Source organism: Oncorhynchus gorbuscha, unplaced genomic scaffold (assembly GCF_021184085.1).
Source record: "Oncorhynchus gorbuscha isolate QuinsamMale2020 ecotype Even-year unplaced genomic scaffold, OgorEven_v1.0 Un_scaffold_2241, whole genome shotgun sequence".
NCBI classification, from domain to species: domain Eukaryota; kingdom Metazoa; phylum Chordata; class Actinopteri; order Salmoniformes; family Salmonidae; genus Oncorhynchus; species Oncorhynchus gorbuscha.
Window position 1 is genome coordinate 16,280 of NW_025746805.1, and position 17,195 is coordinate 33,474.

Sequence of the window (17,195 nt, forward strand, 5' to 3'; positions counted from 1 at the left end):
TGACCCTGTTCTGATACCCTCCTCTCTGAGGGCTATATGACCCTGTTCTGGTCCATAACCTCATCATGTACCCTCCTCTCTGAGGGCTATATGACCCTGTTCTGGTCCATAACCTCATGTACCCTCCTCTCTGAGGGCTATATGACCCTGTTCTGATACCCTCCTCTCTGAGGGCTATATGACCCTGTTCTGATACCCTCCTCTCTGAGGGCTATATGACCCTGTTCTGATACCCTCCTCTCTGAGGGCTATATGACCCTGTTCTGATACCCTCCTCTCTGAGGGCTATATGACCCTGTTCTCATGTACCCTCCTCTCTGAGGGCTATATGACCCTGTTCTGATACCCTCCTCTCTGAGGGCTATATGACCCTGTTCTGGTCCATAACCTCTCATACCCTCCTCTCTGAGGGCTATATGACCCTGTTCTGATACCCTCCTCTCTGAGGGCTATATGACCCTGTTCTGATACCCTCCTCTCTGAGGGCTATATGACCCTGTTCTGGTCCATACCCTCATCATGTACCCTCCTCTCTGAGGGCTATATGACCCTGTTCTGATACCCTCCTCTCTGTATCTGAGAGCTGTTGGCTATATGACCCTGTTCTGGTCCATAGCCTCATCATGTACCCTCCTCTCTGAGGGCTATATGACCCTGTTCTGGTCCATAACCTCATGTACCCTCCTCTCTGAGGGCTATATTTGTATGTATTATCGATCCCCATTAGTACCTGGTTAAATTAAAAACGAAGTGATGCAAAACCCTATGAAACTTGTTCACAGCTCAATTCAGCTGGACTCTGGTGAAAAATAAAATAAACTATTCAATTGTCTGTTGGTCAATAATTCAGTATTTAATGGTCAGGCTAATAACTAAATATTTGGCGTTCCCCGAACGGACACGACGAGCGAATTCGACGTTACAAAGCCACGCCCACAGCGCGCTGTGATTGGACAAGGGGACTGTACTTCCGTATACACAAAGCACTGATGACGTTGCAGTCCGTCCACTAGTCTCTTCCTTCTCATATCAGTTGTCCGTCCTCTGTCCCATGACGGCGAATAACTCATCCTCCAACACATTTATTACGAACAAGATGAGTGAAGCTGTCGACACCACGACGCTGTGTCTCTTCGATGTGGACGGGACGCTGACTGCCGCCCGACAGGTAAGTAAGACCAACGATAGATCCCACGGTACTTCTACCGATAGTTCCTACGGTATCAAATCAAATCAAATTTATTTATATAGCCCTTCGTACATCAGCTGATATCTCAAAGTGCTGTTAAAACCCCCAGCAAACAATGCAGGTGTAAAAGCACGGTGCTAGGAAAAACTCCCTAGAAAGGCCAAAATAGGAAGAAATCCCCGGTAGTCCTCTTCTGGCTACCGAATTATAACAGAAAATGACCAAGATGTTCAAATGTTCATAAATGACCAGCGGTACTGCAGCAGCACAGTCAGGTGGACTGGGGACCAAGGAGCCATCATAGTTCCTGGGGCACGGTCCTAGGGCTCAGGTCCTCCGAGTTAGAGAGAGCATATGATGGGGTTCTTCCTTCTCATATCCAGTCCTCTTCTGGCTGTTACCGATAGTTCCTGACCAGCACGCAGTACTGCTACCGATAGTCCTCACGGTACTGGCTAGGGCCCAGGAATAGTTCCAGCATGGCCGGTACTGCTACCGATGGGGCATGGTTCCCAGGTCCTCCGGTAGAGACTGCTACCGATAGTTCCCACGGTACTTCTACCGAATAGTTCCTACGGTACTGCTACCGATAGTTCCCACGGTACTGTTACCGATAGTTCCTACGGTACTGTTACCGATAGTTCCTACGGTACTGCTACCGATAGTTCCTACGGTACTGCTACAGATAGGTCCCACGGTGCTGCTACCGATAGATCCCCTTCTACAGTCCACTAACCTAAGGAACAGACTGGTAAAATAACCCAACGTTAACGTTAGTTCACAACCTACCAGCATTTGTCCAATATAAACTCGTTTTCTTTACGAAACGTTTGGAATAAACTGTTTCTGTTGCAAAACGGGGTAATGAATAGAAGAACCCTGTTCACTAAAGACAGGTAAAACGGACCGTTGTTAGTAAAGACTCCAGGCAATAGACAGAGAGAGTGCTATGGTTTAGCTATATGAGTCAGTCACCAGGTGAATGATATAGACTGTATCCGTGGTCGAGGCAGGACCGCGTCAGCGGTCGAGGCAGGACCGCGTCACCGGTCGAGGCAGGACCGCGTCCGGGGTCGAGGCAGGACCGCGTCCAGGGTCGAGGCAGGACCGCGTCCATGGTCGAGGCAGGACCGTGGTCGAGGCAGGACCGTGATCGAGGCAGGACCGCGTCCGTGGTTCGAGGCAGGACCGCCTCCGTGGTTCGAGGCAGGACCGCCTCCGTGGGTCGAGGCAGGACCGCGTCCGTGGTCGAGGCAGGACCGTGGTCGAGGCAGGACCGTGGTCGAGGCAGGACCGCGTCCGGGGTCGAGGCAGGACCGCGTCCGGGGTCGAGGCAGGACCGCGTCCGGGGTCGAGGCAGGACCGTGGTCGAGGCAGGGCCGCGTCCGGGGTCGAGGCAGGACCGTGTGATTGACTGGTTGTTGTAGCAGTGTACTAGCGTGTATTGGTGTGTTTCAGAGGGTGACTCCCGGGATGGAGGACTTTCTGCAGCGTCTGCGGCGGCGTGTTCGAGTCGGCGTGGTGGGGGGGTCGGACTTCATCAAGATCAAAGAACAACTGGGAGATGATGGTGAGTGTCTGTGTGGGAGTTAAGGTGTGTCTGGGAGGTATGGAGGGGGTTAAGGTGTGTCTGGGAGGGAGGGAGGGGGTTAAGGTGTGTCTGGGAGGTAGGGAGGGGGTTAAGGTGTGTCTGGGTGAGTTTGAGATAATATATTTAAAAGCAATATACCACAACCCAACCAGGGTCCTTATTGCTATTATAAACTGGTTACCAACATACATAGAACAGTAAACAAGAATGTTTTGCATCCTACCTGTGGTGTATTGTAGAGATGTGGGACTCTAGTGGTATATTGTGGCGATGTAGTATTGTAGGACTAGTGGTGTATTTTAGCGATGTAGGACTCTGGTGGTATATTCTAGCGATGTTGGACTCTAGTGGTATATTGTAGGACTCTAGTGGTGTATTTTAGGGATGTAGGACTCTAGTGGAGTATTGTAGGGATGTAGGACTCTAGCGGTGTATTGTAGGACTCTAGTGGTGTATTGTAGGGATGTAGGACTCTAGTGGTGTATTGTAGGGATGTAGGACTCTAGTGGAATATTGTAGGGATGTAGGACTCTAGTGGTATGTTGTAGGACTCCTTGTGGTGTATTGCAGAGATGTAGGACTTATGTAGGACCTTATTGCTATTATAAACTGGTTACCAACATACATAGAACAGTAAACAAGAATGTTTTGCATCCTACCTGTGGTGTATTGTAGAGATGTGGGACTCTAGTGGTATATTGTGGCGATGTAGTATTGTAGGACTCTAGTGGTGTATTTTAGCGATGTAGGACTCTGGTGGTATATTCTAGAGATGTAGGACTCTAGTGGTGTATTGTAGAGATGTAGGACTCTAGTGGTGTATTGTAGAGATGTAGGACTCTAGTGGTGTATTGTAGGGATGTAGGACTCTAGTGGTGTATTGTAGAGATGTAGGACTCTAGTGGTGTATTGTAGGGATGTAGGACTCTAGTGGAGTATTGTAGGGATGTAGGACTCTCGTGGAATATTGTAGAGATGTAGGACTCTAGTGGAGTATTGTAGGGATGTAGGACTCTAGTGGTATATTGTAGGACTCTAGTGGTGTATTGTAGAGATGTAGGACTCTAGTGGACTATTGTAGAGATGTAGGACTCTCGTGGAATATTGTAGGGATGTAGGATTCTAGTGGAATATTGTAGGGATGTAGGATTCTAGTGGAATATTGTAGGAATGTAGGACTCTAGTGGTGTATTGTAGGGATGTAGGACTCAAGTGGTGTATTGTAGGGATGTAGGACTCTAGTGGTATATTGTAGGACTCTAGTGGTGTATTTTAGATGTAGGTCTCTAGTGGAATATTGTAGGGATGTAGGACTCTAGTGGTATATTATAGGACTCTAGTGGTGTATTTTAGATGTAGGTCTCTAGTGGAATATTGTAGGGATGTAGGACTCTAGTGGTGTATTGTAGGGATGTAGGACTCTAGTGGTGTATTGTAGGGATGTAGGACTCTAGTGGAATATTGTAGGATGTAGGATTCTAGTGGTGTATTGTAGGGATGTAGGACTCTAGTGGTATATTGTAGGACTCTAGTGGTGTATTGTAGAGATGTAGGACTCTAGTGGTGTATTGTAGCGATGTAGGACTCTAGTGGTATATTGTAGGACTCTAGTGGTGTATTGTAGAGATGTAGGACTCTAGTGGTATATTGTAGGACTCTAGTGGTGTATTGTAGAGATGTAGGACTCTAATGGTATATTGTAGAGATGTAGGACTCTAGTGGTACATTGTAGGACTCTAGTGGTGTATTGTAGAGATGTAGGACTCTAATGGTATATTGTAGGACTCTAGTGGTGTATTGTAGAGATGTAGGACTCTAATGGTATATTGTAGAGATGTAGGACTCTAGTGGTATATTGTAGGACTCTAGTGGTGTATTGTAGAGATGTAGGACTCTAATGGTATATTGTAGAGATGTAGGACTCTAGTGGTGTATTGTAGGACTCTAGTGGTGTATTGTAGAGATGTAGGACTCGAGTGGTGTATTGTAGGACTAATGGTATATTGTAGAGATGTAGGACTCTAGTGGTTTATTGTAGGACTCTAGTGGTGTATTGTAGAGATATAGGACTCTAGTGTTCCATTTGTACATGTGCATTTGCAAGACACAACAAAAAAGAAGCCAAGCATCACACAGTTCTGCTCCCTAAATTCCCTTCCCCCCCGTGTCTCACTCAATTGTGTTCCGACCTGTCCCTCTACATGCGCGCTGAGTATAGAAATAAAAGCCTATAATTACAGGAATAAATGCCTATAAATAAATGCCTATAAATACAGAAATAAAAGCCTATAATTACAAGAATAAATGCCTATAAATAAAAGCCTATAATTACAGAAATAAATGCCTATAAATAAATGCCTATAAATACAGAAATAAAAGCATATAATTGCAGAAATAAAATACTATAATTACAGGAATAAATGCCTATAAAAACAGAAATAAAAGCCCATAATTACAGGAATAAATGCCTATAAAAACAGAAATAAAAGCCTATAAAAACAGAAATAAAAGCCCATAATTACAGGAATAAATGCCTATAAAAACAGAAATAAAAGCCCATAATTACAGGAATAAGGGACGGGGTTCTTCGGCATTTATTCCAACTGTGAAGCATGGGGGTGGCAGCGTCATGTTGTGGGGGTGCTTTGCTGTAGGAGGGACTGATGCACTTCACAAAATAGATGGCTTCATGTGGATGGAAAATTCTGTGTATATATTGAAGCAATATCTCAAGACATCAGTCAGGAAGTTAAAGCTTGGTCGCAAATGGGTCTTCCAAATGGACAATGACCCCAAGCATACTTCCAAAAAGGGCATCAAAGTCAAGGTATTGGAGTGGCCATCACAAAGCCCTGACCTCAATCCTCTAGAAAGTTTGTGGTCAAAACTGAAAAAGCGTGTGCGAGCATGGTGGCCTACAAACCTGACTCAGTTACACCAGCTCTTTCAGGAGGAATGGGCCAAAATTCACTCAACTTATTGTGGAAGGCTACCTGAAACATTTGACCCAAGTTAAACAATTTAAAGGCAAACTGAGTTCAAATATATTTGGCTACGGTATATGTAAACTTCCGACATTAACTGTGTTATGCAATGTTGTGTGCTGTTGGCATATAGATACATAAGCACATGGTTTTTCCAGCCTTGTGTTCTGAAAATAGTATTTTTTTTTCATTGGAGTACTAGTATAACGAATAATGCTGTACTGCTGTCTGATATACTGTAAACACGGCTGGGATGCTGTTAAACTAGCCAGTTTACTCCACCAATCAGGCCTTTATGGCCAGACGGAAGCCACTCCTCAGTAAAAGGCACATGACAGCCCGCTTGGAGTTTAACAAAAGACACCTAAAGGACTCTCAGACCATGAGAAATAAGATTCTCTGGTCTGATGAAACCAAGATTGAACTCTTTGGCCTGAATGCCAAGCACCATGTAATATAATAATAATATAATAATAATAATATATGTCTGTAGGAAACCTGGCACCATCCCTACGGTGAAGCATGGTGGTGGCAGCATCATGGTGTGGGGATGTTTTTCAGTGGCAGGGACTGGGAGACTCGTCAGGATCAAGGGAAAGATGAACGGAGCAAAGTAGAGCGAGTTCCTTGATGAAAACCTGCTCCAGGGTGCTCAGGACCTCAGACTGGGGAGAAGGTTCACCTTCCAGCAGGACAACGACCCTAAGCACACAGCCAAGACGATGCAGGAGTGGCTTCGGGAGAAGTCTCTGAATGTCCTTGAGTGGCCCAGCCAGAGCCCGGACTTGAACCCCATCGAACATCACAAGTTTAGTATGAGACTGTAACATAACAAGATGTGGAAAAAGTCAAGATGGCTGAATACTTTAGTTTAGTATGAGACTGTAACATAACAAGATGGCTGAATACTTTAGTTTAGTATGAGACTGTAACACAACAAGATGGCTGAATACTTTAGTTTAGTATGAGACTGTAACACAACAAGATGGCTGAATACTTTAGTTTAGTATGAGACTGTAACACAACAAGATGGCTGAATACTTTAGTTTAGTATGAGACTGTAACATAACAAGATGGCTGAATACTTTAGTTTAGTATGAGACTGTAACACAGCAAGATGGCTGAATACTTTAGTTTAGTATGAGACTGTAACACAACAAGATGGCTGAATACTTTAGTTTAGTATGAGACTGTAACACAAACAAGATGGCTGATAATAGTTTAGTATGAGACTGTAACACAACAAGATGGCTGAATACTTTAGTTTAGTATGAGACTGTAACACAACAAGATGGCTGAATACTTTAGTTTAGTATGAGACTGTAACACAACAAGATGGCTGAATACTTTAGTTTAGTATGAGACTGTAACACAACAAGATGGCTGAATACTTTAGTTTAGTATGAGACTGTAACACAACAAGATGGCTGAATACTTTAGTTTAGTATGAGACTGTAACACAACAAGATGGCTGAATACTTTAGTTTAGTATGAGACTGTAACATAACAAGATGGCTGAATACTTTAGTTTAGTATGAGACTGTAACACAACAAGATGGCTGAATACTTTAGTATGAGACTGTAACACAACAAGATGGCTGAATACTTTAGTAGTATGAGAGACTGTAACACAACAAGATGGCTGAATACTTTAGTTTAGTATGAGACTGTAACACAACAAGATGGCTGAATACTTTAGTATGAGACTGTAACACAACAAGATGGCTGAATACTTTAGTATGAGACTGTAACACAACAAGATGGCTGAATACTTTAGTATGAGACTGTAACACAACAAGATGGCTGAATACTTTTAGTTTGTATGAGACTGTAACACAACAAGATGGCTGAATACTTTAGTTTAGTATGAGACTGTAACACAACAAGATGGCTGAATACTTTAGTTTAGTATGAGACTGTAACACAACAAGATGGCTGAATACTTTAGTTTAGTATGAGACTGTAACACAACAAGATGGCTGAATACTTTAGTTTAGTATGAGACTGTAACACAACAAGATGGCTGAATACTTTAGTTTAGTATGAGACTGTAACACAACAAGATGGCTGAATACTTTAGTATGAGACTGTAACACAACAAGATGGCTGAATACTTTAGTTTAGTATGAGACTGTAACACAACAAGATGGCTGAATACTTTAGTTTAGTATGAGACTGTAACACAACAAGATGGCTGAATACTTTAGTTTAGTATGAGACTGTAACATAACAAGATGGCTGAATACTTTAGTATGAGACTGTAACATAACAAGATGGCTGAATACTTTAGTATGAGACTGTAACACAACAAGATGGCTGAATACTTTAGTTTAGTATGAGACTGTAACACAACAAGATGGCTGAATACTTTAGTTTAGTATGAGACTGTAACACAACAAGATGGCTGAATACTTTAGTTTAGTATGAGACTGTAACACAACAAGATGGCTGAATACTTTAGTTTAGTATGAGACTGTAACACAACAAGATGGCTGAATACTTTAGTATGAGACTGTAACACAACAAGATGGCTGAATACTTTAGTTTAGTATGAGACTGTAACACAACAAGATGGCTGAATACTTTAGTTTAGTATGAGACTGTAACACAACAAGATGGCTGAATACTTTAGTTTAGTATGAGACTGTAACATAACAAGATGGCTGAATACTTTAGTATGAGACTGTAACACAACAAGATGGCTGAATACTTTAGTTTAGTATGAGACTGTAACACAACAAGATGGCTGAATACTTTAGTTTAGTATGAGACTGTAACATAACAAGATGGCTGAATACTTTAGTATGAGACTGTAACACAACAAGATGGCTGAATAGTTTAGTATGAGACTGTAACACAACAAGATGGCTGAATACTTTAGTTTAGTATGAGACTGTAACACAACAAGATGGCTGAATACTTTAGTATGAGACTGTAACATAACAAGATGGCTGAATACTTTAGTATGAGACTGTAACACAACAAGATGGCTGAATAGTTTAGTATGAGACTGTAACACAACAAGATGGCTGAATACTTAAGATGGCTGAATACTTTAGTTTAGTATGAGACTGTAACATAACAAGATGGCTGAATAGTTTAGTATGAGACTGTAACACAACAAGATGGCTGACTGTAACACAACAAGATGGCTGAATACTTTAGTATGAGACTGTAACACAACAAGATGGCTGAATACTTTAGTATGAGACTGTAACACAACAAGATGGCTGAATACTTTAGTTTAGTATGAGACTGTAACACAACAAGATGGCTGAATACTTTAGTATGAGACTGTAACACAACAAGATGGCTGAATACTTTAGTTTGAATACTTTAGTATGAGACTAACACAACAAGATGGCTGAATACTTTAGTATGAGACTAACACAACAAGATGGCTGAATACTTTAGTTTAGTATGAGACTGTAACACAACAAGATGGCTGAATACTTTAGTTTAGTATGAGACTGTAACACAACAAGATGGCTGAATACTTTAGTTTAGTATGAGACTGTAACATAACAAGATGGCTGAATACTTTAGTTTAGTATGAGACTGTAACACAACAAGATGGCTGAATACTTTAGTTTAGTATGAGACTGTAACACAACAAGATGGCTGAATAGTTTAGTATGAGACTGTAACATAACAAGATGGCTGAATACTTTAGTATGAGACTGTAACACAACAAGATGGCTGAATACTTTAGTATGAGACTGTAACACAACAAGATGGCTGAATACTTTAGTATGAGACTGTAACACAACAAGATGGCTGAAGACTTTAGTAGACTGTAACACAACAAGATGGCTGAATACTTTAGTTTAGTATGAGACTGTAACACAACAAGATGGCTGAATACTTTAGTTTAGTATGAGACTGTAACACAACAAGATGGCTGAATACTTTAGTTTAGTATGAGACTGTAACAACAAGACTGAATAGTTTAAGTATGAGACTGTAACATAACAAGATGGCTGAATACTTTAGTATGAGACTGTAACACAACAAGATGGCTGAATACTTTAGTTTAGTATGAGACTGTAACACAACAAGATGGCTGTTTAGTTTATATGAGACTGTAACACAACAAGATGGCTGAAACTTTAGTATGAGATAACACAACAAGATGGCTGAATAGTTTAGTATGAGACTGTAACACAACAAGATGGCTGAATACTTAAGATGGCTGAATACTTTAGTTTAGTATGAGACTGTAACACAACAAGATGGCTGAATAGTTTAGTATGAGACTGTAACATAACAAGATGGCTGAATACTTTAGTATGAGACTGTAACACAACAAGATGGCTGAATACTTTAGTTTAGTATGAGACTGTAACATGAGACTGTAACATAACAAGATGGCTGAATACTTTAGTTTAGTATGAGACTGTAACACAACAAGATGGCTGAATACTTTAGTTTAGTATGAGACTGTAACATAACAAGATGGCTGAATACTTTAGTTTAGTATGAGACTGTAACACAACAAGATGGCTGGCTGAATAACACAACAAGATGGCTGAATAGTTTAGTATGAGACTGTAACACAACAAGATGGCTGAATACTTTAGTTTAGTATGAGACTGTAACACAACAAGATGGCTGAATACTTTAGTATGAGACTGTAACACAACAAGATGGCTGAATACTTTAGTATGAGACTGTAACACAACAAGATGGCTGAATACTTTAGTATGAGACTGTAACACAACAAGATGGCTGAATACTTTAGTTTAGTATGAGACTGTAACACAACAAGATGGCTGAATACTTTAGTTTAGTATGAGACTGTAACTTTAGTTTAGTATGAGACTGTAACAAGATGGCTGAATACTTTAGTTTAGTATGAGACTGTAACACAACAAGATGGCTGAATACTTTAGTTTAGTATGAGACTGTAACATAACAAGATGGCTGAATACTTTAGTTTAGTATGAGACTGTAACACAACAAGATGGCTGAATACTTTAGTTTAGTATGAGACTGTATGAGACTGTAACACAACAAGATGGCTGAATACTTTGTTTAGAGACTGTAACACAACAAGATGGCTGAATACTTTAGTTTAGTATGAGACTGTAACACAACAAGATGGCTGAATACTTTAGTTTAGTATGAGACTGTAACACAACAAGATGGCTGAATACTTTAGTTTAGTATGAGACTGTAACATAACAAGATGGCTGAATACTTTAGTTTAGTATGAGACTGTAACACAACAAGATGGCTGAATACTTTAGTTTAGTATGAGACTGTAACACAACAAGATGGCTGAATACTTTAGTTTAGTATGAGACTGTAACACAACAAGATGGCTGAATACTTTAGTATGAGACTGTAACAAGACAACAAACTGAATAGTTTAGTATGAGACTGTAACACAACAAGATGGCTGAATACTTTAGTTTAGTATGAGACTGTAACACAACAAGATGGCTGAATAGTTTAGTTTAGTATGAGACTAGTAACAAGATGGCTGAATACTTTAGTTTAGTATGAGACTGTAACACAACAAGATGGCTGAATACTTTAGTTTAGTATGAGACTGTAACGTAACAAGATGGCTGAATACTTTAGTATGAGACTGTAACACAACAAGATGGCTGAATACTTTAGTTTAGTATGAGACTGTAACATAACAAGATGTGGAAAAAGTCAAGATGCTGAAACATTCGGGAACGCATTCAGACGTCAGGACCCAAACTAACCAGTTTATCATAAATATAAATTAATATATAGAATATAACACAGAATATATACAGAATCACTGATCAACCAATAACTTCTCACTATGGAATCAAGATCAGCGAATCAAGTGTGTGTGTGTGTGTGTCGACCTTTACAGAGAAGAGCTGAGAAGGTCAGAGCAGCTAAATACAACCTGACAGATCAGTTGACTCTCTCTCTCTCACTCTCTCTCACTCTCTCTCTCTTACACTCTCTCTCTCTCACACACTAAACCATCATTGATCTTTACTGCATTAACTGAGTCATTCACAACGGGTGAGTTTTAGTTAGTCAATAGTTTACTATATTAAATAGTTTACCACAACACACACACACACACACACACTGTGTAGTAATGTGGGCATTTGTGTGTCGTAGTGGTCGAGAAGGTGGACTATCTGTTTGCTGAAAACGGATTGGTGGCCTATCAGAATGGACAGCTGGTAGCAGTACAGGTAAGACCCTGACCTCTAACCTTTGATGCTCCCATGTGGTTTATTGACCAAGATGGACACGTTGTAGTCACTGGTTGTTTCAGAGGATCCAGGGCTGTGATTGGTTGTTTCAGAGTATCCAGGCGTACATGGGGGAGGATCTTCTTCAAGACTTCATCAACTTCTGTCTCAACTACCTGGCCAAGATTACACTACCCAGGAAGAGGTACACACTGTCTCTCTCTCACTCACACCATCTCTGTCTGTGTCAACTACCTGGCCTAGATTACACTACACAGGAAGAGGTGCACACTCTCTCTCTCTCTCACACACACTCACCCCGTCTCTCTCTCTCTCACACACGCTCACCCAACCTCTGTCTGTGTCTCCTCAGGGGGACGTTTATAGAGTTCCGTAATGGAATGTTGAACGTGTCACCGGTCGGGCGGAGCTGTAGTCAGGAGGAGAGGATAGAGTTCTACCAGCTGGACCAAGTATGGAGGGATGATGTCTGTCTGTCAGTCTGTGTCGTTAGGTCACTTTGATTGACCGCTGTCTCTCAACAGAAAGAACGAATCAGAGAGAAGTTTGTTGCCGTTCTTCAAGAGGAGTTTAAAGGCAAAGGACTGACCTTCTCTATAGGTGAGTCTGACCTCTAAACCCTGACCTCGAACCCCAAGGACTTCTCTATAGGTGAGTCTGACCTCTAAACCCTGACCTCGAACCCTAAGGACTTCTCTATAGGTGAGTCTGACCTCTAACCCCTGACCTCGAACCCTAAGCACTTCTCTATAGGTGAGTCTGACCTCTAATCTCCTCTCCCCCCACTCTTCCTCGCTCCAACTCTGTAGGTGGTCAGATCAGTTTTGATGTGTTCCCAGAGGGCTGGGACAAGCGTTACTGTCTGGGCCTGGTAGAGAAAGACTCCTATAAAACCATACACTTCTTTGGAGACAAAACTAAACCTGTAAGTAGCTTTATGATGACGACAACCGTGTTATAGCTTTATGATGACAACCGTCTTATAGCTTTATAATGACAACCGTCTTATAGCTTTATAATGACAACTGTGTTATAGCTTTATGATGACAACTGTGTTATAGCTTTATAATGACAACCGTGTTATAGCTTTATAATGACAACCGTGTTATAGCTTTATAATGACAACCGTGTTATAGCTTTATAATGACAACCGTGTTATAGCTTTATAATGACAACCGTGTTATAGCTTTATAATGACCTCCGTGTTATAGCTTTATAATGACCTCCGTGTTATAGCTTTATAATGACCTCCGTGTTATAGCTTTATAATGACCTCCGTGTTATATAGCTTTATAATGACAACCGCGTTATAGCTTTATAATGACAACCGCGTTATAGCTTTATGATGACAACCGCGTTATAGCTTTATGATGACAACTGCGTTATAGCTTTATAATGACAACCGCGTTATAGCTTTATAGCGTTATAGCTTTATAATGACAACCGCGTTATAGCTTTATGAACGACAACCGCGTTATAGCTTTATAATGACAACGCGTTATAGCTTTATGATGACGACAACAGCGTTATAGCTTTATGATGACGACAACGCGTTATAGCTTTATAATGACAACCGCGTTATAGCTTTATAATGACAACCGCGTTATAGCTTTATAATGACAACGACCGCGTTATAGCTTTATAATGACGACAACCGCGTTATAGCTTTATGACGACAACCGCGTTATAGCTTTATGACGACAACCGCGTTATAGCTTTATGACGACAACCGTGTTATAGCTTTATGACGACAACCGTGTTATAGCTTTATGACGACGACGACAACCGCGTTATAGCTTTATGACGACGACGACAACCGCGTTATAGCTTTATGACGACGACGACAACCGCGTTATAGCTTTATGACGACGACGACAACCGCGTTATAGCTTTATGACGACGACGACAACCGCGTTATAGCTTTATGACGACGACGACAACCGCGTTATAGCTTTATGACGACGACCGTGTTATAGCTTTATGACGACAACCGTGTTATAGCTTTATGACGACAACCGTGTTATAGCTTTATGACGACAACAGTGTTATAGCTTTATGACGACGACGACAACCGCGTTATAGCTTTATGACGACGACCGTGTTATAGCTTTATGACGACGACAACCGCGTTATAGCTTTATGATGACGACGACCGCGTTATAGCTTTATGATGACGACAACCGCGTTATAGCTTTATGACGACGACGACCGCGTTATAGTTTTATGACGACGACGACCGCGTTATAGCTTTATGACGACGACGACAACCGCGTTATAGCTTTATGACGACGACGACAACCGCGTTATAGCTTTATGACGACGACAACCGTGTTATAGCTTTATGACGACGACAACCGTGTTATAGCTTTATGACGACAACCGTGTTATAGCTTTATGACGACAACCGTGTTATAGCTTTATGACGACAACCATGTTATAGCTTTATGATGACAACCGTGTTATAGCTTTATGATGACAACCGTGTTATAGCTTTATGACGACGACCGCGTTATAGCTTTATGATGACAACCGTGTTATAGCTTTATGACGACAACGACCGTGTTATAGCTTTATGGACGAAACTACAGTTATATATATTAATATGACACTGCTTTAGGGCGTTATGAGTTTTATGCAGATCCCAGAACCATCGGACATGAAGTCAGCTGCCCTGAAGATACGACAACGTATCTGTTATAGACCTGTTCTTCAACTGACACAACAGCAGTAATCAGATTTCTGAAGTGCCAAAGAGCGTCCTGCCCGACCATGTGATCGTTATAGCTTTATGGAATTCACCTGGGAGTTCCCTGATGCACGACAACACCGCTTTGGTGACAGCTTTATGACGATGGAAAATGAACCGCGTTATAGCTTTATGACGATGAACTTTATCCACTTCCTGGAACCATGAAAAACTGCGTTATAGGTTTATATTGACATTGTTTGGGGTTATAGCTTTAGGATGGGTTTCTGCGTTATATTTTGTGGCATCGGCTGTTGTAAAAGGTCGTTATAGTTTTATTTCTGACATGAAATCCCTTCCGACCTGGCGTTATAGCTTTATGACGAACATGACCCTGGTTGATACAGTGCTTTAATGAACAGGACCAATCGTTATAGCTTTATGGCTTCTGGTTGGGATCGGCGTTATAGTTTTATAAATAAACCGCGTTATAGCTTTATGGTTAAACCAATGTTATAGTTTTATGTGACCGAGCGTTATAGCTTTATGACGACCACTACTGTTATAGCTTTATGGCTCTATACTAGCCAGTGTTATAGCTTCCTAGCTCAGTTGGTAGCGTTATAGCTTTATGACAGGACCAATCTTTGTGGATGGACCACCGCGTTATAGCTTTGGATGGCATATTATTATATTTATGTACGCAACATTTGAAATTGTGTTTTATAGCTTTATGAGAGACTTTAGAAAATGGTAACCGCGTTATAGTTTTAGACGCGTTATATGCTTTATGACGACGACAACCGCGTTATAGCTTTATGACGACAACCGTAGCTGTTATAGCTTTATGACGACAACCGTGTTATAGCTTTTGAAAACTGGCTCGAAATTTTGGTTATAGCTCTTATACACGATAGACCATGGCGTTATAGCTTTATGACTCAGCGACAACCCGTTATAGCTTTAAGGGGATGAGGCCATGTGCTAAACTTTTGTGAGTAGTGTAGTAAACAACGTTATAGCTTTATGACTAATAGTGGTCAAAGTAGTAACTTTATGGGAAAACTCGCGTTATAGCTTTATGACATGTTCAAAATACGTTATAGCTTTATGATGACATTGGCTAATTTGATGGGTCCTATTCATCTGATGAGACTGAGCGTTATAGCAATTATGCATGACAACCTGTTATAGTTTATAGCTAAACAACGCGTTATAGCTTTATGGAGGAAACTACAGTATATGATATATTAATGTTGACACTGCTTTAGGGGGAAACGACTATGAGATCTATGCAGATCCCAGAACCATCGGACATGAAGTCACCTGCCCTGAAGATACACAACGTATCTGTCAAGACCTGTTCTTCAACTGACACACAGCAGTAATCAGATGTCTGAAGTGCCAAAGAGACTCCTGCCCGACCATGTGATCGTTAGGGCTTTATGGAATTCACCTGGGAGTTCCCTGATGCATACAACACCGCTTTGGTGACACCCCTGGGAACGATGGAAAATGAAGCTTCTTCCAACCGTGTCTTTCTGCACATGAACTTTATCCACTTCCTGGAACCATGAAAAACTGCTATTGGTTAAACTATATTGACATTGTTTGGGGTTTTAGGCTGGGTTTCTGTGTATCATTTTGTGGCATCGGCTGTTGTAAAAAGGTCTTTATAAATAAATCTGATTGAAAACCCCTCCTAAAGTTAATATTTAGACTGGTATTATCATGTTTAGTTTACAGTTATTGCCCTGGTTGAAACATGTTTTGATACAGCGTTCTCTAATGAACATGACCCTGGTTGAAACAGTGTTCTCTAGTGAACATGACCCTGGTTGATACAGTGCTCTCTAATGAACAGGACCAATCATTGTGGATGTGTTCCATGGCTTCTGGTTGGGATATGTACGTACGGTCACTGGGGACGACGTCATTAATGAAACCGGTTACTGTTGTGGTAAACTCAATGTTATCGGAAGGTTAACAAATGTGACCGACCTCACCTGACATTGTCTTACTACTACCCACTACTGTTGTACCCTGAACTGGCTCTATACTAGCCAGTGGTCCTTCTGTAGCTCAGTTGGTAGAGCATGGCACTTGTAACGCCAGGGTAGTGGGTTCGATCCCCGGGACCACCCATACATAACTGTAAGTCGCTTTGGATAAAAGCGTCTGCTAAATGGCATATTATTATATATTATTATGTAGCAACATTTGAAATTGTGTTTTGTACATTGGATAAATGTAGAGACTGAGGTAGAAAATGGTACATCATACACTACAGCTGAGGAACAATGGGGAAGTAATTCTGCTTTGAAAGTTGATAAACTTGTAACCCCACTTTTTAGAAAATGGCCCTTGAATATTTTGGTACCTACTGGAGAGCTCTGTCTACACCCTCTTAAGCTTTAGCCCCACCTATTCAGCATCGTTCACACCCTCTTAAGCCTTAGCCCCACCCATCTCTTTAAGGATTCACATATGAGGCCATGTGCTAAACAGAGTGAGTAGTGTAGTAAACAACCAA

General features: G+C 41.2%; 1 protein-coding gene across 1 annotated transcript; it reads left to right on the forward strand.

The window, feature by feature from the left end:
* The first annotated feature begins 976 nt into the window (after positions 1-976).
* On the forward strand, positions 977-16,374 carry LOC124025392 (phosphomannomutase 2-like). Its single transcript, XM_046338876.1, has 8 exons — positions 977-1,168; positions 2,648-2,759; positions 11,879-11,955; positions 12,069-12,160; positions 12,329-12,428; positions 12,501-12,576; positions 12,786-12,905; positions 15,934-16,374. Exons 1-8 carry the CDS (start codon positions 1,052-1,054, stop codon positions 16,035-16,037), a joined length of 798 nt encoding a protein of 265 aa, XP_046194832.1. The 5' UTR covers positions 977-1,051; the 3' UTR covers positions 16,038-16,374.
* Positions 16,375-17,195: the final 821 nt, after the last annotated feature.